This window comes from Spermophilus citellus (assembly GCF_964194105.1).
Source record: "Spermophilus citellus genome assembly, chromosome: 3".
NCBI lineage: Eukaryota > Metazoa > Chordata > Mammalia > Rodentia > Sciuridae > Spermophilus > Spermophilus citellus.
This window is the reverse complement of record NC_138184.1, coordinates 109,926,358-109,952,647: the sequence shown is the minus strand read 5'-3', so window position 1 is coordinate 109,952,647 and position 26,290 is coordinate 109,926,358. Positions and strand designations below refer to the sequence as shown.

Genomic DNA, 26,290 nt, shown 5'->3' with positions numbered 1-26,290 from the left:
TGCACGCATGCCAGGCGAGCGCGCTACCGCTTGAGCCACATCCCCAGCCCATGATGGGTCTTCTCATCTCAAAAGAATTTCTTACGAGTTCCTTAAATGACTTTTATATTGCCAAGTCCCCATTTCACCCTTAAATAATATCTTTTCTAGTTTAAAGAGAAAAGGTACATAAGATCAAACTTTATTCCAGTCTCAAACCATTTCCAAACTATTTTGCTCACAGTTCATTATAAATTAATAATTGCCAGAACCAATTTACACCTAAGCACTAATCTTGTATGAGATGAAGCATGATCAGATTTACAGAACAGCTTTGTTATTATGCACACCAATGAAAGACATCTCTACATATCCTAATAACATAGTCTACTTGCCATTGCCATATAGGAAGACTATAATATTACCTTATTAATTAGGAAAATTTCAACTAGTAAATCAGTTTCCTGGAAACAGCTCCCTGCCACCATACATAAAACTCACAGCTAACAATGAAACTAGCAGCTAAGAGCTTGCCTCCCCCAAACCTCTGTCTCTACTTTTAAGAGACTGTACTCACTTACCTATGATCCTACGCACCAGGGAGGGTCGGTCATTATCCAACTCTTTTTTCAGGTTTTCCACTGGTGAGCTACGCCCTGAAGCTGGGTAAAGAGAGGCATGCCACTTCTCAGGGTCCCAGACACCATCACTGTAGGTCAAAAGGTACCGAGAGTTAGCATCTGTAGCCATGAACTATACACATGAGTAGTCTAATCTCTAACCTCTTCAGGTAATAAGTTAAGGAAACCCCTTTCCAATATAAAATTTCATGGTTGCCTTCAGAATGGTTACCTCTTAAGATGAGAACAAAAACAAGCAATTAATTTAATAATACCAACGTGAACTTGAAACCAATGGTTTGCTGGGTAATGTAGTGCATGCCTGTAATCCCAGTCAATCAGAAACTGAGGAAGGAGTATCCTAAGTTTGAGGCCAGTCTCAGGAATTTAGCTGGGTGTGGTGGCACACTGTAATCCCAGTGGCTCGGGAGGCTGAGGTAGAAGGGAAGCAAGTTCAAATCCTGCCTCATCAAATTAATGAACCCTAGCGACTTAGTGAGGGCTGGGGATGTGGTTCAGTGGTAAGTCACCCCTGGGTTTGATCCTTGGTACTAAAGGGGGGAAAAATTTAGTGAGACCCTCAGTGACTTAGTGAGAGACCTTGTCTCAATAAAAAATAAAGAGGAAGTCGGTATGATGGTAGATGCCTGTAATCTCAGCAGCTTGTGGGGCTGTGGCAGAAAGATGGCGAGTTCAAGGCCTGCCTCAGCAATTTAGCAAGGCCCTAAGCAACTCAGTGAGACCTTGTCTCTAAATAAAATACAAAAAAGGGCTAGGGATGTGGCTCAGTGGTTAAGCATCCCTGAATTCAATCCCTGTCACCATAAATAAATAAATAAATAAATAGGAAAGGGATGTAGCTCAGTGGAAGATAACCACTGAGTTCAATCCCTAGTAATAAACAAATAACCAACCAGTTGTCTGTATACAAATGAAACACGTAGGGCACACATCTTAGGGGTACACATGGATTATAGTAACTATACTTGTCCTATACAAAAATTTTCATAAACATTTTGATTACTCATCAGTACTAACAGCTGATAAAAACAAAAACAAAAAACAGAAGCATTTCCTGGAATGTTTAATATGTATTTTTTCTAAAACTTTATGCAGTCTCACTTTTTCCACAAGCAGGACATCTCTTTAGCACCTAGGATGTGTAGTTTAGGTTTTTATGTTGATCCCCTCCCCCCTTTTTTGTAGTTGGACACAATACCTTTATTTTATTTATTTTTATGTGGTGCTGAGGATCAAACCCAGTGCCTCCCACATGGTAGATGAGCATTCTACTGCTGAGCCACAACACCAGCCCTTTGTTTCCCTCTTTAATGAAGTGATAGGCAGTAGACTGTGCAGAGCAAAAGCTCTGGAGCCTAACAATCTGGGATCAAATTCTAGCTTTGCTACCACATCCTAGACATGTTTTTGGGCTGTCTTCACAAAAAGGATAACCCTAAACCATAAAGCAGAACAGGCTGCACTATATAGTGACATCATACATATGTCTTTCGTGGGCTGTATTCCATGAAGCAGAAGTATGTGGCAGCACTTGACTCAGTATTTACTACGTAGTAGGTACATAATTTTTTATTTTTGTAGTACTGGGGGAGTAAATACACATCTTGCACATGGTAGGCAAATGCTCTACCAGTGGCTCATTTGAAAAAGTGAGCCAACCTCTCAGTTTGAAACCTTTTACAATAAAGGAGATATTACCTATCTTCTGCTGTTTGTGAGGATTACTTGGAGTTTAAGAGCCCAACAAATCTTCATTCTCAAAGAGAAGAGAAACAACAGAATGAAGCTCTTTTCCTTTTCATCTCTTATCTTTGGTATTATCACTAGGTACAATGTCCCTACTTCAGAATAAAAGTTAGTATGTCTGCTTATAACTTTATTTTTTTTAAATGTTTTTTTAGTTGTTGATAGACCTTTATTTTATTTATTTTTTTGAGGTGCTGAGAACTGAATCCAATTCTCACAAATGCTGGGCAAGTGTGCTTCCGCTGCGCCACAGCCTCAGCCCCTGCTTATAACTCTGTCAAGAAGAAATAGTTGCAACAATTAATTCCAACCTGAGGCATAAAAAGGTTTTACAATGAAAAAAAAAAAAAAAAAACAAGCAAACCAACACCACAGGCATATCTGAAGATAAATGCTAAAAATACTAGCCAATCAAAATAGTCATTATTCCAATATCATCTTCATCAGGGGAATGTGGTGAAGCATCTAGGTTTAACAGCCTTGAGTCCACATACAAAATTTAAGTGACCCATTCAACTAAGAAATGAAACCTAATATGATACTTTGTATGTTAAAAACATGAACAAATATGAATCATCTACTTTGATTTTTTAATATATTTTTAGTTCTTGATGGACCTTTACATTTTATTTATTTTTTAATTATTTTAGTTATAGATTGTAGATGGACAAAATACCTTTATTTTTATGTAGTGCTGAGGATCAAATCCAGTGTGGGGAAAACACTCTACCACTGAACCACAATCCAGCCCCTTACCTTGCTATTTAAGAAATGACTAAGGTGATCATAAGAAGTATGAGAGAGGGTTATTATAGGCGATTTTCAGACCATTTTCAGTTGTACTGTCTTCAAACCAAAGCTGTCTATCTTTTCTAAAAGAGGCTAAGAAGCAATAAGGCTAATGTGAATGATTAAATGGTTATTAGTTTGAGGGGGACACAGGTAAAGGGCTCAGAACACTCTTGGGGCAGGCTCTTAAAGAAGTACCCTAAAAGCACAGAGCAAGAACCACAAAGTATGGAGAAAAGATCCTGGCGAGGACTCTTGGGTTCAAGTCTCATCTTTCTTTCCTGTTTATTTTGTTGTTGTAGAACTGGCTGTTGAACCCAGGTCCTTGTGCATGCGAGGCAAGCTTTCTACCACTAAGCTATAACTCCAGCCCTATTTTTTCTGCTTTCTATGTGACTTTAATCAAATCATTTTCTAGTTTTAGTTTCATGATCAGTTTCCTGAAGTTCATGTTATTATCTCATGAAGTCCTTTCTTCATTTATAATTGTGCCCCAAAACCTTAAGATTATTCTTAATTTACCAAGTGTGATAAAACAAATGAACAAAAAATTTACAAGTAGAACTTAATGACTTATAATGATAGTGATACCTGTCATATTTTTCGGAAAGGCATGAAGGTCTCTGTTTGGAATGGGGGCGTTCTTTTATATCCAAGAGCTCCTCCTAAAAAGAGAAATCAAATGGGGATTTTGAATTACAGTTTTCAGGCCATACACTTTCAACTTCTTTCTCCTTTGATTAATTCTGAGTATCTACCTTAAACATTTCACACAATTCTTATTTGTACTTTTGACTTATTTCAGGAAGGACTGGAGGTTTGGACAAGAATGCTATGCAATGGAAGAGAGACAATGGTTTAGCGGGATGGTAATCGTGATAAAAGCACAATTTATGCACGTATAGAAATGTCAGTGAAAACCATCAAATTGCACAATTAAAGTTGATAATTATAACAAAAAAAGAATGAGAATATTCTTTTACAATCTCTTATCTAGTTCCAAGAGAGAATCTGGCCCTACAGATTTATTTTTTCTTTTTAATTTTGAGACAGGGTCTTGCTAAGATGCCAAAGGCTGGCCTCAAATTGTAATCCTTCTGCCTTAGCCTCCCGAGTAGCTAAGATTAGGCATGTACCACCTTGCCCGGCTCAGAAATTATTTCAGGGACACTTTTCCCATTCTCTCAAGGACTGTGTCTTCAGCAGAGGAGAGAAGTCAACCCATCACAAACAATGGATGACTTCAGATATAGGGACTTCTGCAGACTCTGGTTGAAAAGGCCTGTCCGATTTATATAACTACAGTTATCAATAATACTTTAATCTACCCCCCCAATTCCAATTTTGTCATTTATTTTTATTTTCTCTCCCTTCAAACACAGGAACCAGTCTAGAATCTGGTTGTTATCTCACTTGGGTCTCTACAACTTTTATCTACTATGACACTGACATCTCTAAATAATGTTGTCTCTCTCCCTTTTTTGCAGTATTGGGATTGAATCTAGGACCTAGAACTTGCTAGGTAAGTGCTCTACTACATACCTACCTCTCACTTTTTAAGAGAACATTCATTTTGGCTTTGTCTGAGGTTTCCTTATGCTTAAGGTTAAAGTATTCCTGGAGCCAAACACTAACTTAAGAGAAATAGTATCACTGCTGGATGCCATGTTATTCAGCTGCTAGCACTTGGCATCATATGTAAACATACATCTTTCCTTCTCCCCCAATTATTTAAAAAAATTTTTTTTAGACATTATGTCTTTACTTTATTCATTTATTCATATGTAGTGCAGAGAATCGAACCCAGTGCCTCACACATACTAGGCAAATGCTCTACCACTGAGCCACAATCCCAGCTCCCCAGTTATTCTTTATATTGATATGGAATCATGATTCTTAGTTTTTCCAATGATCTATAATTTGTTATTGTTCTTAATTATTTCAGTGCCCAAATTATCCCAGATTGTCAGCTGAAGCTTTTTCAGGCTGGCTCACATGTTCTTTCAAAATGCTCCCATCTTTTGTAAAAACAAAACAAAACAAATAAAAAAAACACTGCTTTACTGATTTAGCTTGTACCTATCCTGTCCGAATGCTGGATTTAGCCATTTCTCTGAGAAATTCTAGTCCCATAAGAAACCAAAATCTGGGAACAAGGTATGTGTTTATTTGGTTATAGGCTCTTTCATCTAACCCAGGAAACACATGCATTTCTATATGGATGCAAACATACATACAAACCAATACACATACATGCACACTTATATGAATATACACAAAATTGACTGCCTCTTATTGATATATATAAAAACATTTTCATAATAAAATAAATAAAGCAATTCACAAACTTTCATTAGCAGTAAAATGCTGCAACTGCCTAGCAAGAAAGCATGGATCACTGTGCCATGACCTCTACAACACTCCCAATTCCAGACCTCACAAGAGGAGAATGCAGGCTGCTTCCATATTTTGAGGTATCAGAGGGACAGATTTGCTCTCTCAGCCTATAGGAATCACTGCATATAACATGGCACAAATTCACTCAGTGTCTTCAGATAGCTGGAGTCTTTAAATGTTTTCAGGTGAGCAAAATATCCTACAACCAGAGGAAATTTTAGTTTTAAAACCAGGATATCAATTAAGTACTTTCATTTATTTAGGATTTACTTATAAATTACCTTATTTATTGGGTAGAAATACCTAAAAAAGTTTAGATGCCTAAGATAAACAGAATTTCAAATATAAGACAATGTCTAGAGGCAGTCTAAATTCTCAAAAAAAAAAAAAAAAACTGTCAAAGGCCGGGCACAGAGGCACACACCTGTAATCCCAGTGGCTTGGGAGACTGAGGCAGGGGAGGATCTCAAGTTCAAAGTCAGCCTTAGCAATTCAGCGAGGCACTAAGCAATTTAATGAGACCCTGTCTCAAAATAAAAAATAAAAAATCTGGTCATATAGTTCAGTGGCTAAGCACCCCTGGGTTCAATCCCCCAATACAAAAACCAAAACACAATAAATTAAAAAAACTGGGGCTGGGGATGTGGCTCAAGCGGTAGCGCGCTCGCCTGGCATGCGTGCGGCCCGGGTTCGATCCTCAGCACCACATACCAACAAAGATATTGTGTCCGCCGAGAACTAAAAAATAAATATTAAAAATTCTCTCTCTCTCTCTCTCCCCCCCCTCTCACTCTCTCTTAAAAAAAAAAAAAAAACTGTCATGCCACCTATAAATCAATAAAGACAAGAGTTCAGACAAATGTGCAGGGCAGATACAGTGTCAGAGCTTTGAAGATGGGATGGGGATATAGCTTAGTGACAGAGCTTTGCCTAGCATGCTCAAGGTCCTAGTTCAATCCCCAGAAGCACAAAACAGACCTGTGGAGATAAATACAACATTGGGGCAGGGAGGCAGGGCAAATAGACCAATAGTAGTAATACCAATAGAGATGTCACAGTACAAAATCCTAAAAAGCACTGTGCAAAAGGCTTAAAAGTTTTCCAGTTTACAGTGATACAGCCCTTGCCTAACATTCAATGAGGCCCTGAGTTTGGTCCTTAGCACCACCACTTCCCCACTGAAGGGGGAAAAAATATTCAGGTAGAAACAGGAAATACCCTGCAACGTAGGAAATCCACATAATACTACAGGGGAGGGAAAAAAGAAACACTGTCAATTTTCTGCTACTAGAAGTAACTCAAGGGGCCGGGGTTGTGGCTCAGTGGTAGAGCGCCTGCCTAGCATGCACGAGGCACTGTGTTCGATTCCCGGGCACCACATAAAAAACCAACCAAAACAACAACAACAAAGATGTAACTCAAAGATTATTACAAATTGCCTTATCCTTCTCAAATTCAAACATTCAACTAAGAACCTTAGCATATTGCCATCCAAGGATGATATACTTCACCGTTAAATGTACATATTCTCATCAAGTATAACTAAAAAGAGCCAATTTAAAAAAATAAATGTATTCTCAATATACAGAAGTTTCTAACAATGGGGTTTGTTTGGAGGAAAAAAACCTTTTAACACCAACATATAACAAGGATCTAAGTTCTTCATTACTATTAGCTATTTGCTGAAACGCTGATGATTTAAGAATCAACCAGAGGGGCTGGGGTTGTGGATCAAAATGGGTAGAGTGCTCGCCTAGCATGTGTGAGGAACTGGGTTTGATCCTCAGCACCACATAAAAATAAAAAACAATATTGTATCCACCTGAAACTAAAAAATAAATATTAAAAAAAAAGAATCAACCGGAAAACATTAACATTTTAACACATCCACAAAACCTTTAAGAGGGCCAAATTTTGGTCCTGCTGGTCAAGATAAAGAAATATTTTAATGACAGATGCAGTGGTGCTGCCTGTGATCCCAGCAACTTGGGAGGTTAAGGAAGGAGAATAGCAAATTCAAGACCAGCTCAGCAACTGAGCCAGGTCCCAAGTAACTTAGAGAGACCCTTCCTCAAAATAAAATAAAATAAAATAAAATAAAATAAAATAAAATAAAATAAAATAAAATAAAATAAAAAGACTGGCGATATGGCTCAGCTGCAAAGCACCCGTGGTTAAAAACCTAGTATAAAAAAAAAATTACTACTTTGAGTTGAGGCCAATAGTGTAGCTTAGTGGTAGAGTACTCATGCGACATGCCTAAGGCCCTAGATTCAATTCCCAGCTCCATAAAGGAAAAAAAAGAAGAAGAAAAAAAGCTTTGAATTGAGCATTTTTCTCAAAATGTGGCCCAAGGTCCAAGAGAGGGTACCTCCTTGCTGGGTTTAGAAAGCCAAATGTTTTACATTCCAAAAGGTCCTAAAAATGTATAAAAGATAGTATCCCCCTTTAAAATGCCTGAGTGAATCCATCCCTTAAGCAGTGAGGAAAGAAACCACGAGTTAAGTTATTGCAATTGCTCTTTTCTTCACTGTCTACAGAACTCTTCCTGTGTTCCAGGCTCAGTGCCCAGCATCAGCAGATGATTCTTATCCTTGCCCTTATGGCTCTTCCATTCTCTCAAGAGAAGTGTTCTTCAACTGCCATCTCATTAAAAGCCCTTCACATCAGTAATTTCTGGAAAAACAGACCTTTTGGGGATATTTTTGAAGAAAACTCTCAACTGTGGCTAAAAGCAAAATACTTGGAAAATGCCCACTCTTAACTAGGAGTGCTCCCTCCTCATGAATATTTCATGAGAGAATGTGAGTTTACCCTTTTGTAAGAATCCATGGGAACTTACTGATAATGGGCAATTTCACTAAAATTATCACCTGGGCAAAAAAAGGAGTCAATACCTAGCTGAGACCTCAGTTTTTGCACAAGTTACTAAAACTTGATCAGGAAAGAACAATCTGTTACTTGCCCAAGTGTCATATACCCAAGGAAGTATGAACACATTTTCTTAGTTGCAGCAGTCTTCCTTAAAGAGTAACTGTGAAGCTTCCCCAATCTATTTGTGAATTACCAATGTGGGCACCCACTTTTGGTGGTTATCATCAAAGCAGAAAGCAAATTAATCTGAATATAAGTCCAAAACAACAATAGTTAAGATCCTAAGCAATTTCTTTCTGCAGGATCCTACGCAGAAGCAACTATGCATTCTGAAATTATAGAAGAATTTTACCAGGCTGGGGTTGTGGCTCAGAGGTAGAGTGCTTGCCTAGAACGAGTGAAGCCCTCCCTGGGTTCGATCCTTAGCACCACATATAAAAGTATGAAGGTATTGTGTCCAATTACAACTAAAAAAAATAAAAATAATAAAAAAAGAATTTTACCCAAGTCACATTTATAGAAGAGGACAAAAGGTGAACTCTACCTTTGTGAACTGATTTCAATACACAAGAAAATTAAAAAATTCAATATTTTATAATTAAGATAGGTGTTTAAGAAACAAACTATTTCATTGTTAATGGCCAAAGCACTCTAGAAGTGACCTAAGCTCTTCCTAAAGAGGGTGACTATTCTGACAGTAGCAATTAGGTTGAGGTCCATCTTTGACCACCTCTCCTTGTTCTTACCCTCCACATGCCCACTAGTATTGGTCCTGGCCCATTAGGCTTGCAGATGGTTGCTGAACTGACCAAACACTTCATTCTATAGAGTAACTTTCTCAAAAGATTAGAAAAGTTTTAAGCTAGGCCCGATGGCACACGTCTATAATCCTAGTGACTTGGGAGACTAGGGCAGGATGATCACAAGTTTGAAGCCAGCCTCAGCAACTTAGTGAGATCCTATCTCAAAAAATAAAAAGGGCTGGTAGTGTAGCTCAGTGGTAGAGCACTTGCCTACTATCTATGAGGTCTTATGTTCAATTCCAAGTACTGAAGGAGGGGGAGATTAGAAAGCTTTAAAAATAGATCACAACAGCATTAATAGTCAGGGCAATAGTGAACAACCACACATGGGGTGTGGGGGATTCATCCCATCATCTTCCATTCATGAAGTTAGTTGCTAAAAGGGCACCATTTAGTTATTATAGGAGGTTGGGATTCATATCAGATCACACAATGTTGACAAATAAGTCTTACACCTGGATTCACCCAAGCATCTATCAGTGACTGATTTGATATAATTTTCTTCTAATGGAAGAATTTATATGAAATTAAGAAAATGGGAATGGGCTGGGGATGTAGCTCAAGCGGTATCGCGCTCGCCTGGCATGTGTGCGGCCCGGGTTGGATCATCAGCACCACATACAAACAAAGATGTTGTGTCCACCGATAACTAAAAAATAAATATTAAAATTTAAAAAAAAAAAAGAAAAAGAAAATGGGAATGGAAAAAATAGGAAAGCATTTTTTTCTTTTTGGTTCATGTATTTTTCACTGATCTGGCCAATGCAATAAAAATAAACCTTGGCTTTAAAAAGTGCTTATAAAACTGATATAAGCAAAGTAAAACAATAAGTAAACAGGCAGAAAATACTAAAGGAAACCTAAATATGTAAATCTTTTAGGGCTTTCTGGTTCCATATTAAAATGGAATGGTTTACCGATCACACTTAGAAAATAAGCATCTTGATCTAAAGTTTGTAGCTAAAGGTGGTACATCTTTTAGTATCTACTCCCACTACGCATTCTGACATTATAGAAGAATTTTACCCGAGTCACATTTATAGAAGACAACAAAAGGTGAACTCTACCTCTGTGAACTGATTTCAATTCACAAGAAAATTTTTTTAAAAAAATCAATATTTTATAATTAAGATAGGTGTTTAAAAAACAAACAATTTCATTGTTAATGGCCAAAGCATCTAGAAGTGACCTAGAGATGAATAGATCATAAGCAGTTAGCATTTACTGTGTCAGGCACTTTTCTAAGCACTTGGCATGCATTTTCTCCAGTATTCTCCATAAAGTCCTACAAGACAGGTCTTATTCTATTTTCATTTTACGGAGCAAAAGGATGAAATTTAAAGACATTAAATATATGGCTGAAGGCCACAGAATGATAAATGGTAGAGTGGAGATCCTAATCCACGAGTGGGACTCAACCTCTCCTTATCCTCTCTCAATGCTCTCAAGGGAGTAAGGGAAGGTATACCACCCTTTCCCACAGCTCAGCCACTTAGTGCTGGCCTTGCCACTGTCCAGTGGACTACTGGGAACCGTAAGTCAAAAAGCCACATTCTCAGGCAGTTTGCCTCTAATCCAGCCCTCTCTTAAAGGTCCCACCATAAATTTATATGTTAAAGGATCTAATTGTACAAAGACTGGCTTCTTATCTGGCTAGAAGTGTCCACCATGATAAGCAAGAAGGAAAGGACATTCATGGGGGCAAGGTCCCCGAATCCCAACTTTTCAAGAATAATAGAGAAAGTTATCATATCTATGGTCTTAGTTGGATGTGATGATACATGTATGTAATTCCAATGACTCATGAGGCTAAGGCAGAAGGATCATAGTTTGAGGACAGCCTCAGCAATTTATTGAGAACCTGTCTTAAAATTTAAAAGGCTGAGGATGTAGCTCAGTGATAGAACATCCTTTGGTTCAATCCCCAGAACCAACAAAAGAAAAAAAAAAAAGCCATCTACAGTCTTGCCAGCCAGTCTGAGAACTTTTCACAAAGTTTTTGGTACTGGAGATTGAATCCAGCAGTGCTTTACCACTGAGCTACATCCCCAGACCTTTTAATTCTTAGACAAGGTCTCACTTAGTTGCTGAGGCTGACCTCAAACTTGCAATACTCCTGCATCAGTCTCTTGAGTTGCTGGGATTACAGACATGTTCCACTGTGCCAGGCTAGCTAGGTTTTCTGGACAGCTGACACATTAAGATTATATAATGATCTTTTTTACCATAATACTGTCTTTCTTTAAATAAACAGGCATCCTTATTTTTATACTAGCTTAAGAAATTTTTAGCTAAGCATGTCACTGAAAAGCCACCTGTTTGAGGCTAGTACTCAACTCAGTTTACGGAAGATATGCATGAAGTTACCAAACAAAATCTTTGTATAGGAAAAACTGGCTACGTAATTACTGTTTCTACCTGAAATTAAGTTTTATTCTTTTCTCAGAGGCTAAATTTCAAGTCTTATACTGATTCTCTCCATGGAAGCTATGAGGATTGCTCAAATATATCCACTTCAGTTGCTCATCTATTTTCTTAATGGCTTTAAAGCACAGATATAAATGTGGCTGTAACCACAGCAATGAGCAACTGGCCAGCCAGCCACAAACTAGGTTGGCCTCCTTTGAAGACTGTGCATATACTGAGAATTAAATTGGTGCCCATTTATAACTAGTCAAGGTAATAAAGAACCCACATTAAGTTAAAACTCAGAAAACTCATGCTTTTTAGCTAGTAAATTTAACATGCATGCTCAACACTGGTATAAGCTGAATTTTTTGAGCATCCTCTGCTTTTGTTCCCTGTCCAAGTGGCAGATGATAACATTTAATAAGGAGCTGGTAGCAAAATACAGGAGGAGCAAAGGAGGAACAACACAATGTACACTCTGATCTAAGATTAGCCTGTTCACTTTAAGAAAAACATGAATATGAATAATGGGACAGTCTAAAACATTTCTATTTTGTATTTCAAGTAGAAGATGACATCACTAATAGATCAGATGGTATTATACTTCAAAAACTGGTAAATGAGAGCTTCTGATGAGGTAAGAAAAAGCTGAATGATTCCCCCCGATTTTTCTACTAATATAAGCACCACTGCCGCCTCTGTTTCCTAAATCAATGATTTGCAAACTCAAATCAGAATCCCCTGAAGGGCTTATTAAATGCTCACAGCTGAGATCTAAACCCCAGAGTTTCTGGCTTCATACAACAGAAAAGGGACTTGAGATTTTTATTTGTAACAAGTTACTAGATGATACTAATGTTGGTTGGTGTCTGCATTTTGAGAAAAGTTTTTAATTAGCAATGATTGCACTTTGAGGGCCACATTTTGATAATCACTGTCTAAACCATTTTTCATCTACAACTTTCAGATGAGACTCGACTCTATAACCTCCCCAAATCCTTCAATATAATACAATCACTTTAAAAACACAAATGTAAATACTACCAACAGATAGCTTTTGGTCTTAGGAAACTAGCCTAGCAAAATTGACCCAAGTTTATAAATTAATGGCTAGGCTGAGGCATGAGGATTGCAAAGTTGAGGCTTAAGCAACTTAATAATTTAGTGAGACATTCTCTGTCTCTCAAAAACAAATAAAAATAGGACTGGGATGTAGCTCAGTGGAAAGTGCCCTTAAGGTTCAATCCCCAGTACCAAAAATTAATTAATGGCTCAAAATCATAAGGAAACAGATGCATATGATAAACTCACTTATAACCATTCCAGTTAACTGTCACTGGGGCTTATGGATAGGTGTGAAAGCACCCAGTGTGACTCTAACTTGAGTTCCTGAGATATTCTTGGAAGCACAACAGATACCATCTGAACCCTGAGGAGTGAATATCTCAGTTGCCTGACAACACCAACACATTTATCAAGTTTTCCAAGGAAGACTAAAGTCTTATTACTATGAGTGAGCTCCCTCCTGGGAGCTGCTTAAAAAGCCAAATCTTCTGGACCATGCAGAATTAACTTTATCAAGGTTTATAGACTTATAATATGATCCCTGAGCACATAACATGTGAGAAGCAAGCTGGATCAAAGGATGTCCTAACACAAAGAGAAACTGTTATGTTTACCCTAGAAAGCAACTGACCAAACATCTGCACTCTTCTACCTTCATTTGGGGCATGGGGAGTTTGAATTCTCAACAGACAATATTATCCCAAAAAGCCGCTGAACATTAAACTAAGACGGGTGAAAGGTTAAGGAGCCCTATCATCTAGCCTATGTATTTTTCTGCTCTTGTAAGGAAACACCCTATATTTACCAGTTTCCACAGAGTATCACCTATAAAAATCATTGATGAGTTTCCCTTTACGGCTTCTAGACCTTCTATCCTGTGAACATGAAGTGGCAGGAACTTCACTAAATGCTTTATGTACTCCAATAATTTGATCACAGTATGTATTATTCCAGTTATAGAAAATGCTTCATTAAACCAGTTCTGTAAGGCATACTTAAGAATTCTGAGGTTGGATTATAAAAAAATTGACTATAAGAAGCTTCTGAATCTTTATATATATAATATATATTATATATATCGTAAACACACACACACACACACACACACACACACACACACACGGAATTGATCCCAGGGGCAACTTTTACCACTGAGCTCTCTTTCCACTTATTTTTGTTCTTTTTATTTTGTAATTTTGAGATAGGGCCTCACTATGTTGCTGAGGCTGACCTCAAACTTGCAATCCTCCTGCCTCAGCCTCCGGGGTCACTGGGATTACCACTATGCCTGGCAAGCTTCTTAATCTTTACTGCTAACAAATTCAAGGATTACCCTAAAAGAGACCAATAAGATCTTCCTAAAAATGACTTAAGCATAAAGAAGGAAATACACTATGATGAAATACACATGCCACCCTCTGGTCAAAGTGTGAGAGTGATTCAAAAGTCTCTTTGCTGGGACTCTCCAAGTAGAATACCAGTTAAAACTTTAATTCAAACAGGGCTGGGAAGACAGCTCAGTTGTAGAATGCTTGCCTGCATGCTGGAAGTCCTGGGTTCAATCCCTACCGCTACATGCAAAAACCTTAATTTAAAAAGTTCTGATTAGGAATCACAAGCTTGTAAGCAGTCTGACTCAGTTTACCTCCATTCGAAGCTTTTTTAAAAAAAATTTTTTTTGGGTAGTTGTAGATGGACAGATGCCTTTATTTTATTTGTTTATTTTTATGTGGTGCTGAGGATTGAACTCAGTGCCTCACGCATGCTAGGCAAGCTCTCTACCACTGAGCTATAGCCCCTGCCCCTGATAAGGTTATCTTACTCAGAATTCACCTGTCAACATTTTAGGCAGTGTCTTCAAGTTGTGGAACACTACTCAAAAACTCAAATTTGAGAGCATCTACATTTGGTAAGATTAAATATGAAGTTCACATTCTTTCATATCAGTTCACATTCTTTCATGCCAAAACAGATTGTGCTATAACAGCAATTAATCAGAGTTAGGTTTGGTGGTACAAGCTTGTGATCCTAGTGTGATCAGGGAGACTGAGGCAGGAGGACTGCAAAGTTCCAGGCCAGTTTCAGCAACTTAGAGACCCTATCTCAAAATAAAATATAAGGGCTGGGAATGTGGCTCAGTGGTAATCTGGGTTTAATCCCCAGTCCTGAAAAACAAAAAACCATAAACAAACAAACAAAATACCAGCAATTAACCAATAACCCTTTCATACCCAAATACTCCACCTGCACCCCAGAAGGATTCAGTATGTTTTTGTACTGGGGATTGAACCCAGAGGCACTTAACCACTGAGCCACATCCCCAAGCCTTTAAAAAAAAAAAAAAAAAAAAAAATTTTTTTTTTTTTTTAATTTAGAAAGAGGGTCTCACTGAGTTTAGGGCCTTACTAAGTTGCTGAGGCTGTCTTTGAACTTGTGATCCTCCTGCCTCAGCCTCCCAATCCTCTGGGATTACAGGCATATGCCACCGTGCCTGGCAGAAAGGTTCAGTTCTAAATGTTGAAAATGAAAACTTCACACTATCTGACACTTTATCAAATAGGTAATAGTAGCACCAGTACATAAATATGGCCTGACTTGATCAGTATCCTGGGAAATCAGGGATAATAAACCAGTATAGTACTGGGTATACACTAAGACATGGGCCCATCTAGAACATAACCTCTCTCATCAGTACTCCCAATTGCTTTCTTTAAGCACATTTTATACACTCCAGCCCAGACCATTTCAAGTACCCAGAAACGTACTATACAGCTCAATGAATCTTGTCACCTCTTCAAAAACATACCGTAGCAAACAAGATATTGATCTTTGCAGAATCTCTAATAAATACATGAGCATAGAGTGATTCCTGAGGAGTCCCTCTCAAGAAGATATCCAGATGGGCAGTTCAAAATTACTACAAATTCTAAGGTAATGAAAATATATTCGAAGCCTTATTTTTGTGAGTCCATATCTAATTTGTAACAGGAGGTTAAAAAAAAAAAAAAAAAAAAACCGGAAAAAAATTCAGTTACCTTGGCCACATCATTCATACAGGTAGGTAGTTTGCCTCTCAAGGAAACATCAATACAGAGAATACTGATTTTGTGAGGCATCCAAAGCTGGAATCCTCACCCTCAACAAGTAAGTCAGTAACATCAATTACACAGTTGTTATAGAACTTGGGTGCCAACATATATATATTCATACAGGATCCAAGACAATATTCCCTTCACTTAAAAGCTATTTAGAAGGGGCTGGGATTGTGGCTTAGTGGTAGAGCGCTTGCCTAGCTACTGTGAAGCAATGGGTTCGACTCTCAGCACCACAAATAAAGGTACATTGACAACTTAAAAAAAAAAAAAGGGAAAGCTACTTGAAAGCTAACTTTTGGTATTCAAATTTCCAGAAAAATGTTCAAAGCAATGTTTTACTAAATTTAGTTATTATTTAGTCCATGAAATGAGTCAGAACCAGACTACCACTTTAGGTAGTCAACAAAATACCTACACAATGTTACTGACCTCCCCACCCATAAAGAAACACTATTTCATTAGTAACAAAGCCTACTTTTGTATAGCGATGAGGGGATTTGGAGGCCGGCAGCTTCTTCAGGTCAAGGAAAGTATCTCCATTTTCTGTTTCACCCACACTTCTCCTATCCATGGTTCCTTTGTCTACAATTTTTTTACACCTGGAGAATAAATCAACACAAATTTGTCCCAGAAAACAGTAAATTTTCAGAAATTTTAGCTGCTGCTTAAGAAACTAAAACTTTCAAAAAGAGATCTCTTAAAATAGTTATCCAAAAGTTATGATATAAAGTGGAACCAAATTTGAAAAGGAACCACTGGAACTTAGTTATCTCTCCTGGTGAAGTATTCTAAATACCAATAAGGGTAAGGAAAGCAGAAGTGGAAGGTACCCAACTCAGGATACAACCTTCAAGCAGCTTTAATACAAAAAGAAACCAAGATTCGCGGCCGCCCATAGGAACCATCACTGAGTGGAGGGGAAGTTTCCCGGAGTCGGGGACGGTATACTGGATGAGGTTTTTAAAAAGTCAGGGTGTTGTAAAGAGCCTGTCACTTGCCAATGGACGGCACCAGCTGCCCCTTGTTATTCGAGGTCAAGGGCTGAGAACCCAGCCCAAGCGCCCCTCGCCCAGCCGGCTGCACCTGTGGCCATGTCAGTGGCGCCCGTGGCTGGGAAAGGGCGAGCGCTAGGTTCAGCTCAGAAACTCGGCTTCCCCAGGCCAACCCCCCACCCCTCGCGCAGGCCCTGGCCCAGCGGCCTTCTTCGGAGTAAGGGCGGGGACCGTACTTACTGAGGGAAAGCGGGCCGGAGGGGCCCGGGAGGCCAAATCCCCTGGCCCGGGCGCTTTGAGCTGTAGCTGGCGCAAGCCCGCCGCTCTCCGCCCCGGCGGCTCGGGCCCCGCCAGCCCGCCCGCTGCCCGCCGGCCACCCCGCGGGCCTAAATCCCTGCCCAGCCCCCCCCCCCGCGCGCGCACCGGTGCCCGCGCTCCCGCACGCGACCCCAGGAGCAGCGCGCCCGAGCCCCGTCTCTCACCGTAGGCCGTGGCGTGCGACGCCTGGGACCGCGCCGCTTGACCCTTACTCAGTGCCTCCGCCGCTCTGGCGGCCTTTCGTCCAGCCGCCGCTTCCCTCCCCTGTACTCTGCCCGCGCCGGTCCCAGCACTGCTCCCCAAGGCCTTCGCTCTCGGCGCCCCCCCCCCCCCAACCCCGCTAGAGCTGTCTCTCTTCAGCCGCCGTAACTGCGGCCCGGCCCTCCGCCCCTCCTTCCGCCCCCTCCCCCTTTATAACTCCCTCCACGCACCCGGGCCCAGCACCGCCTTCACCGCCGCGCGACCGGATGTGAGGTGGCTGCTGAGGTGCCGGGCCGAAAAATGAAACATTTCAGCACCCTCCCGGGAGCTGGTCTATGCGCGAGCCTGGCGGCAGGGAGGCAGCTGCTGGAAGAAGACGGCGACTGCGGTAGGACGAAGATAGAGGCAGAGGTAGTGGAAGTTGGCCCGCTTGCGCGCAGGCGGTCTCGTTGGGCAGTCCCTGAGAGGGAGCTTCGTTCCCATGCGTGATGTGGAGGCGGAGCGGGTGGCCAGAGACCCTGGGCTACCGTGCTCTGCTGTGAAGGTGGTGCCGAAGTGTGCTTGGGTCTGCAGCTTGACTTACTACTGGGGTTTCAGTAGTGGGAACCCGAGTTAGGAAAATTCCGCCGTTTTTTTTTTTTTTTTAATTAGCCGTGTGATCTTGAGTTTCGTTCTTCTTTCTAAAGTGGTCCCTATCAATATTAGGAATAGGCAAGGATACGGTTTCCTGCATTTATAAGCCAACTTATACCTTTGATGCAGGTACAGGCGACTCACAAATTGGTTGACATGTTCTTTCCCGCCCATAATCTGATTCTTTCCTTAACCTCTCCGGGAAGGGGAAATGAGATGGCGAATGTCAAGCGCTTAGCTCATAGTGCAGAAACTCGAGCTGACAAGTAGGCACAGAAATTCAAGTATGTGAGCAGTGGGAAGAACTGTTGCGCTGAGAAGGAGGTTACCGGTGAGCCTTGCCTGCCAGAATATCGCAAGCCACTGTTTTTGCCCGGTTGAACTGCCCAGAATTGGTGTGAAATACATGGGCATGGAGGAAACATAGTTTTCTTTAATTTAAAGGCCAGCGAAGCCTACTTTTTCAAGAGGTCTACTTTATTTGAACATTGTTTACTTCGTTAGTGAAATAAGGGACTTCGGCAGTGAGAGGTCACTAAGTTTCCTGTGTGCTTTGGCAACGGACAAAATGATAACGTTTTTCTTTTCGTCGGTAAAACTGAATAAAACCCGTGTTTTAAAATTTTATTTAACTATTTTTTTTTCTATGCAGGCAAGAGGCAGAAAAGCAATGTTTGCAATTCTGGCATGATTTTTGAATCCCCCTTCAGGCTGTGGAGAGTTAACCAAAACTAAGGATAAATTGTTTTTTCTTACCCGAAAACTGCAAAGATGACCATTCACAGGGCAGTTGTCACATATGCCAAGGTGGACAAAAATCCTTGTACAACCTCCACAAAGCTTCTAGGTCTTTTTGTGGGGAGAAAAAAAACTTTTCGGGTTTTGTTTTGGTGGAGTCTATATAGACACACTGTAAATGAACAGTTGTTTTTGTTTTTTGTGGTATGGGGACTGAACCTCGGGCCTTGAACATTCTAGGCAAGTGCTTTATCATTGAGCTACATCCCCCAGCCCATCAGAGGTGATTTTTTAATTTAAAAAATTTGAGTTCCAACTGAGTGTGATGGCTCAAAGCCTGTAATCCCAGTGGTTTGGGAGAAGGCTGAGGCAGGGTAGGATCATAGATTCAAAGCCAGCCTCAGCAACTTAGTGAGACCCTGTCTCTAAGATTAATAAGGGCTAGGGAGTAGCTCAGTGATTAACCACCTTAAGGTTCTATCTTTGATATTAAATCAAAATTCTGCTGAGTGCTGTGTGGACTCCTGTAATCTCACCTGGGAGGCCCTGTTTCTGTCTCAAAAAGGACTGGAAATGTAGTTCAGTGGTAAAGTGCTCCTGGGTTCAATCCCAAGTACATAAAATAAAAACCAATGTGGTGCAGTGGTCTGTAACCCCATCAACTGAGAAAGCTGAGGCAGGAGGATCTTGGGATATAGGCCAGCTTCAGCAATTTAGCAATACCTTGTCTCAAAATAAAAAATGGATGGAAATGTAGCTCAATGGTGGAGCACCTGAGTTCAATTCCTAGTATTGCAAAATAAATAATAATAATAATAAAATTTAAAAAACAAGGTGGCTGGGCTGGGGGTATAGCTTAGTAGAAGAGCACTTGCCTCCATGTATAAGGCCCTGGGTTCCATATCCAACATCACCAAACAAACAAAACAAAAACCAAGCTTCCCTTGGAATTTGGATCTTTAAAGTTGGGAGAAATAGGACTAATAACTTTGTCATTATGGTGTATAGGGGATCCAAGCCAAGTCAAAAGGGCTGTTCTTGAAGCTATCAAGTCCTGATTCTGCCACTTGACATTTCACCACCCTAGATATCAGTATCCTCATTTGTAGGAAAAGGACAGTAGGATTTATTTTTCAGGCTTGTAGAAGGAATTAGGGCTAAAATTTTAAACTGAGGGCTGGGGATATGCTCCAGTGGTAGAGCAAGGCCCTGGGTCTGATTCTCATCACCACAAAAAGACCAAAACTGATCTGGTTACCTCTTGCTGTGTAACAAACCACCCCAAAATTCAGAGGCTTAAACCAGTATTTATTTTGCTTCCAAATCTGTAAATTGGGTTAGTACCAGCTTGGATGCATTTGACATCAGCTGGGGTAGCTTAAAGGCTGTGGGGTAGGATCACTTATGTTTGATAGTTGAAAGTACCTGTCAGCTGGGACCTCTGGAGCTTTATCAGGAACACTTAAAGGTGGCCTCTTTTTTTTTTTTTTTTTTTTTTTTTTTGTACCAGGGATTGAACTCAGGGGCACTCGACCACTGAGCCACATTCACAGCCGTATTTTGTATTTTATTTAGAGACAGAATCTCACTGAGTTGCTTAATGCCTCGCTTTTTACTGAGGCTGACTTTGAACTTGCGATCCTCCTGCCTCAGCCTCCCAAATCACTGGGATACAAGAGTGTGCCATTGCAGCTGGCACACGTGGCCTCTTGATGTATCTAAGATTTGGATTCTAAGGATGAGTGTCCAGAGAGGGCCAGACAGGTGCTGCATTGCTTTTAAAAAAATTTTCTCTCTTATGGTGCTAGGGATCCACTTGAGGGCCTCATGCATACTAGGCAAGAACTCTACTACTGAGCAACACTCCCAGCCCTGAATTGCCTTTTTCTAACTTAGCTTTAAAGTCACACAGGGTTAGTTCTGCCATATGCCCATTCTGTTCCTTAGGAGTCATTAAGCCTGGCTTGGATTAAAAGGAAAGAGATTTCCACTCTTTTATATGGGAAGAATGTTAAAAGAACTTATGAGGAAGTCTTAAAACTATAAGCCATACATGCAGTCACTGTTCAAGGCATTGTAGCTGTAAATTGTGGTCTGAAACTAATTTCTTGAGGCCCCTGATCTGTCCTAGTTAGGACCTACCTCATCCACTAGACCCTTCTTTATTGTCTTATAGAACTTTGGCCTTAACTCACTTATCTTTCAGAGTCTCATCTTTGTCCTCATAAAAGGAGAAGACAATAACTATGCAGGAATAAGAGTAATAATTTACTAAGGAAGTGTACCCATAAACTTCTGTGCCATGCAAAAGCTAGATGCTTGCTAATCTTTGTTTCATTGTAGCTTTTGTTTATTAGTCTTTGGAAGAATGATAACTTGTAATTATTAAGTGCCATCTTTTGCAAGTAATACAACACCCCTTTTTATTTTTTGAGACAGGGTCTCACTAAATTGCTGAGGGCCTCACTGAGTTACAGAGGCTGGTCTTGAACTTGTGATCCTCTTGTCTCAGCCTTATGAGTCACTGCGATTGCAAATGTGCACCAATGTGCCAGGCTACTTATATGCATTTTCAAATATTAGTATGGGAAATCTCTTTGAAAGAGTAAGTAAAATATGATTTATTCTAGATCTTTATGAAATATAAGAATTTAGGGTCAAATTATTGGTTCAAAGTTTGACATAGGGACCTCAAATGTTGTGAGTTGAGGAAATTGGCAGTTGTAGAACAGTAGATGAGGAAAATACTAGAAACCTAGAAATTATGAGTATCTGTGAAGAGTTTTTCTAGATCATCAACTTTAGTAGAAGTCTCAAAAGATTAAAATTATGCTTTTCAAAATGTGCTTATTCCTACTCAATTTTTCTTTATAAAAAGGATTTGAAAAGTTTCACAGCTATAGAAGCATCTCCTCGGATTAAAGATGAGAAAGAAATTAGTAAGGGATTTTTCACTGGACCATTACTAGCAGAATTTAGACACCTTTTGGGACTTGGTGTATATGTGAGGTGCAGGGGCGTATGCAAGCACTCTACCACTGAGCTACCTACCCAGCCTAACATCTTAATTTTTTTAGTACTGAGGATTAAACCCAGGGGTACTTCACTGCTGAGCCATAACCCCAGCCCTTCTTAAAAAAATTCTGAAACACTCTCGCTAAGTTGCTTAGGGCCTTGATAAATTGCGAAGTCTGACCTCCAATTGCAATCCTGCCTCAAGCCTCCGAATCGCTGGGACTACAGATGTGTGCCACCCAGCCCGGCTTTCCATTTGTAAAAGAAGGGTTATAAGAAGAGATCAGCTTGAGAGAATTTTTTTTTTTTTTTAAAGCCTGAAATAATTCCAATTCTCAGGCTGCAAGGACTCTTGCCCGCTAAATCCTGGTTGCTACAACCGTCCTACTCTATGGATTCCAGCTTGCACTCCTGGGAATTCAGGAGAACCAAGATCCTGGAGGTAGGGGAAAGAGGATTTTCCAACGCAATAGCCTACTGACCCAAACCTCCACTCCGTTAAGAGGGGTATATAAGAATCGGCTTAGAGAGAAGCACGTTTCCAAAGAACACAGACATATATAGGGCTGCGCAGATAGCGCGACTGGAGTGTCTAGGCAGCTATTGGGGAGGCGTGTCAACGTCTGACTGAGACTGCGCGAACTCCAGCATGGGGCGGGTTTCCGGCGCGTGCGCTGTGGTAGCTGTGGAAACTCGGGTGGGGCCGGCGTTAGGGTAGAAGCGCGCGAAGCGCAAAGAATGGCGTGGGCTAAGCGGGCGGAGGGAGCCCAGGAATTCGCCCGCTGTTGCCGTGACTTCTAAGCGCCAGGCCCGAGAACTCAGCTTCCTCAGGTACGTGGTCAGACCTTTATCGTCCCCAGCTTTTTGAGTGGCTTGGCTTCCGCCCGTGAGCTCTACCAGGAAGCAAGTGCCTCTGAGTTGCGCCCTGTTAGACTGTCGGAGCCTTTGCTTCCTTCTCTTCTTGAAGTGCCCATGATGCTGCCTGTGCGCCGGCTTTGGTTTGCGAGAAGAGCAAAAGCCTTCCTTTGTGCTGCGGTTGCGCGGATTCTGGCAATTGTTTGTTGTGTTGTTGCTGACTCTGGGGGCCCCTTTTCTTTCCACCGGGCTGGTTCCGGAGCCCATGGGAGGTTCCTTAGCTTGCAGGAATCTGAAGGCGGGGGTGCTGGTGTACATAGACCTCAGGGACCCTCTCTGAACCCCATGGGGCTAACGTGCCATCCAAACCATAAATCCATTTCCACCGTGAGAGGTGGGTGCTTGGTTTTTATTTTTTTTCGGAGGCCGTTCAGATGTCTTGAAAACGTCCGTGTTGATGTGTATTTATTAAATGATGGTGTTAGGCACTGCAGTACCTATACTAGCTAGCTTCATCACTCCTTAGCTAGTGATGTTGGGCCCTCCATCTCTGAAATGAAGATGGCAATCGCCCATCGAGGTAGTTGTATTAAAGTGTGTAATTTATGAAAAGTACTTAGTACTATGCCTGGCGCAGAGTGCCTTCTCCATAAATGCTATCTTGATTCTAGTCTGTGCTTTTTGAAAGTATGTGCCATGAAAGTATGAGACTTGGGGTTAGGGAAGGCTTTTGGAAGTACTGGAAATTTATTCTGGGCTGACGATCTATATTTCCTCATTTTTCTCAGTAGGATCATTCCTTTCTCAATCATTTGAAACTGCAAAATACTGTAGACACTTAAAAGATGTTTTTACATTTTTTCCAAATTAACATACGGTTTTAAAAATTAATATTGAAGTTCATAATAAAACAGAGCACCATGTGCCATTTTTCTGTTTATTAGGAGCAAATTAGTATAGTGATGTTTCTCCATTTGTTAATTTTACACTTTTTGTAGACAGTTGTCCATAGGAATAAGTACTTAGTGCACAGTTGTCTTTCTCTCATCTTGCCAATCATTTATGCGGTAATTATTGTCAAAGTAATAACATTTGCATTATGTAACAAATGTTCGAGGCTGAATCAAGTAGGGTACTATATCTCTTCCTTTCTTTTTTTTAATTTTTTTTTTTTTAGTTGTCAATGGGCCTTTATTTTATTATATGCTTGCTGAGACTTGAACCCAGTGCCTCACACATGCTAGGCAAGTGCTCTACCACTGAACTTCAACTCCAGCTCTGGCTTCCATTCTTGCACATCCCATCATTCCCCCCCCCCCATCACATGTATAGATCACTAATTATTTTCCCTGTCACTAATTGAGTTTTTTTGGGCTATTCTCAAAACCTTTGGTTCCATCTTTTGCCTGGATACCTCCCTTGTTGGTTCTAATCTAATCTGGTGACTCTTTGCCCTCTACACCCAGTTCTCATCCAGAGTACTCTTTTCACATCTATTCTGGAGTTTCTTTTTGTTATTCTCTGTAGCTTGGATCCCTGTAATTTTTTTCTTAGTTTGCCTTTTTTTAAGCATATTTCCCATTTATATATATTTGTAGTGTTGGAGATCAAACTCAGTGGTGCTCCACCCTTGAGTTACATCCCTTGCCCCCCCCCCCCCTTTTTTTTTTTTAATTTTGAGCAGAGTCTCACTAAAATTGCTTAAGCTGGCCTTGAATTTACCATCATCCTCTTGCTTCAGCTTTCTGATGAGCTGGAATTAAAGGTTTGTGCTACTACATGCAGTTCTGGCTTATTCTTTTTTTTAATATTTATTTTTTAGTTGTATTTGGACACAATATCTTTATTTTAATTATTTTTATGTAGTGCTAAGGATTGAATCCAGGGCCTTGCACATGCTTGGAGAGTGCTCTACCACTTAGCCACAACCCCAGCCCTCTGGCTTATTCTTTTTAAAAAAGTTATATTGTGATAAAATTCATATACAGTTCACCCATTTTAAAGTGTATAATTCAACATTAACAGAGTTGTACAACCATCGCTATGATCAGCTTTAGAATATTGTCATCACCCAAAAACGAAAGCCTTATTTGCTGCATGTGATGGCACATGCCTTAATCCCAGCACTTTCCTGGCATGCTCAAGGCCCTGGGTTTCAATCCCCAGTGCCATTTAAAAAAAAAAAAAAAAAAAAAAAAAAGCCTTGCTTATTAGCAGTTAGTCCCTCAGTCCCTCAGCCCCAGGCACTATGTTTGCCTTTCTAGATGTTTTGTATATGGAATTGTAAAATATGTGGGCCTTTGTCACTGACTTCTTTCACTTGGCACAATGTTTTCAAGTTTCATCCACGTTTAAGCATTGTTATTGTATTACATTTCTTTTCATGGCTGAATAATATTCCATCATATGGATATACCACACTTTGTTCATCTTTCCATTATATTTGTGTGGACATATTTTTATTTCTCTTTGGCATATACTTAGACATTGAGTTGCTGAATCAAATTTATCCTTCCCTATCATTTTAGGAGGTCATGTGCAACTGGGAATAATCCCTGCCTAATTATCATTATGTGTTTTTCAACTTACAGAGTAAGTTCATAAGTGTCTCTATTGAGGATAGACTTATGCCTTAATCTTTTTCCATGTTTGTATATCTCACCTGTGAGATTCCAGACATTAATTTAGATGTTGGAGGTATAATGGAGACAAGATCAGATAGGATTGTCAGATACAATTATTGTTTTCATGGAGTCTGTATTTTAATGTGGAGAAGGCAGACACATACAAGTAGTTAGAATGTTGGTCTAACTAAAGAGAATCCTTTGATCACAGTGGACATTGCACACAATCATTAAGACATCAACCTAAGGCAATGTGGCCCATTTATTATAGCAATATTTCACAATTCCCTATTTGAATACTTCAATTTAGTTAATTTTCAGAAATAGTCACTAAAGGTTGTCACTGTTACTTGGAGTGTGGCATCAGAACAGAAACACTAGGTCAGCTGGGCACAGTGGTACATACCTATAATCTCAATGATTTGGAGGCTAAGGCAGAATTGCAAGTTCAAAGCCAGACTCAGCAACTTTGTGAGGACCTAAGCAACTTAGTTAGACTTGAGAGAGAGAGAGAGAGAGAGAGAGAGAAGAAACAGTAGGACATAGGTTTTGTTTTGTTTTTTGGCCAGTACTTGTGTTGATTGCTACCTATGACAGCAGCTTGGATATTCATAGAGCAATAAACCTGCCAATCTAATTCCAGTGTCTATTGAAGCATTTGAAAAGAATAAAAAGAGAAAGGTATTTAAAAAACAAAACAAAAAAAAAACGCACCGAAAACTACTTGAATGCTTTATTTCATCTTCTTAAGACATCAGGATATAAATTTGTTATCTTGGTGTACCACAAAGCTGTCAGATGTCTGAGGTCCTGATGAAGACAGATTTCTCATTCAGGTGAAGTTATCTGAAAACTCCACGTGTGCACTGTTCACCTGTCACTATTTCTTCTCTTCTGGAGAGTGAAGAATGTCCTAATTTCAAGTCATCCTGTTGTCTAGTCCCAAAGAATGGACTCAGAGACAGGAAGTACAAAAGTGAGGCTTTAATGGCGGTTTTCCAAGATCCAGTGTCTGGTGACCATGCACACCTGGAGTCACATCTGCCTTAAGTCCATAGCTGGCCACTCTGCACGTGTCTGGAGCTGTGCAGCAGATACTATTCCAGGCAGAGGCTG

General features: G+C 40.2%; 3 protein-coding genes across 27 annotated transcripts in view; 1 reads left to right on the top strand and 2 right to left on the bottom strand.

The window, feature by feature from the left end:
- Positions 1-17,451, bottom strand: part of EIF4ENIF1 (eukaryotic translation initiation factor 4E nuclear import factor 1) — a 51,476-nt gene extending 34,025 nt beyond the window's left edge. For 2 of the 4 annotated variants that reach the window (XM_081283699.1, XM_081283701.1), the window contains exons 1-4: positions 17,273-17,450; positions 16,274-16,397; positions 3,747-3,820; positions 561-688 (exon numbers count right to left, since the gene is read on the bottom strand). In XM_081283699.1, the coding sequence (XP_081139825.1) occupies positions 561-688; positions 3,747-3,820; positions 16,274-16,369 (298 nt within the window). In that variant the 5' untranslated portion in view covers positions 16,370-16,397; positions 17,273-17,450. Of the gene's footprint in view, positions 1-560; positions 689-3,746; positions 3,821-16,273; positions 16,398-17,030; positions 17,189-17,272 lie in introns of those variants that run through there. The other 2 variants (XM_081283702.1, XM_081283700.1) reach the window with 2 other exon arrangements.
- Positions 1-26,290, top strand: part of SFI1 (SFI1 centrin binding protein) — a 322,241-nt gene that overhangs the window by 221,864 nt on the left and 74,087 nt on the right. For 6 of the 21 annotated variants that reach the window (XM_081282920.1, XM_081282937.1, XM_081282929.1 and 3 more), the window contains exon 1: positions 22,361-22,526. The exons of 1 other annotated variant lie outside the window; for it this stretch is intronic. The gene's annotated coding sequence lies outside the window, so the exon portion shown is untranslated. Of the gene's footprint in view, positions 1-17,571; positions 17,721-22,358; positions 22,527-26,290 lie in introns of those variants that run through there. 14 more of the 21 variants (XM_081282927.1, XM_081282922.1, XM_081282936.1 and 11 more) reach the window with 4 other exon arrangements.
- PISD (phosphatidylserine decarboxylase) overlaps positions 25,961-26,290 on the bottom strand; it is a gene marked incomplete at its 5' end in the record, with an annotated part of 118,169 nt that continues 117,839 nt past the window's right edge. For both annotated transcript variants that reach the window (XM_081282948.1, XM_081282947.1), the window contains one exon: positions 25,961-26,287. In XM_081282948.1, coding sequence (XP_081139074.1) covers positions 26,130-26,287 — 158 coding nt within the window. In that variant the 3' untranslated portion in view covers positions 25,961-26,129. The remainder of the gene's footprint in view (positions 26,288-26,290) is intronic.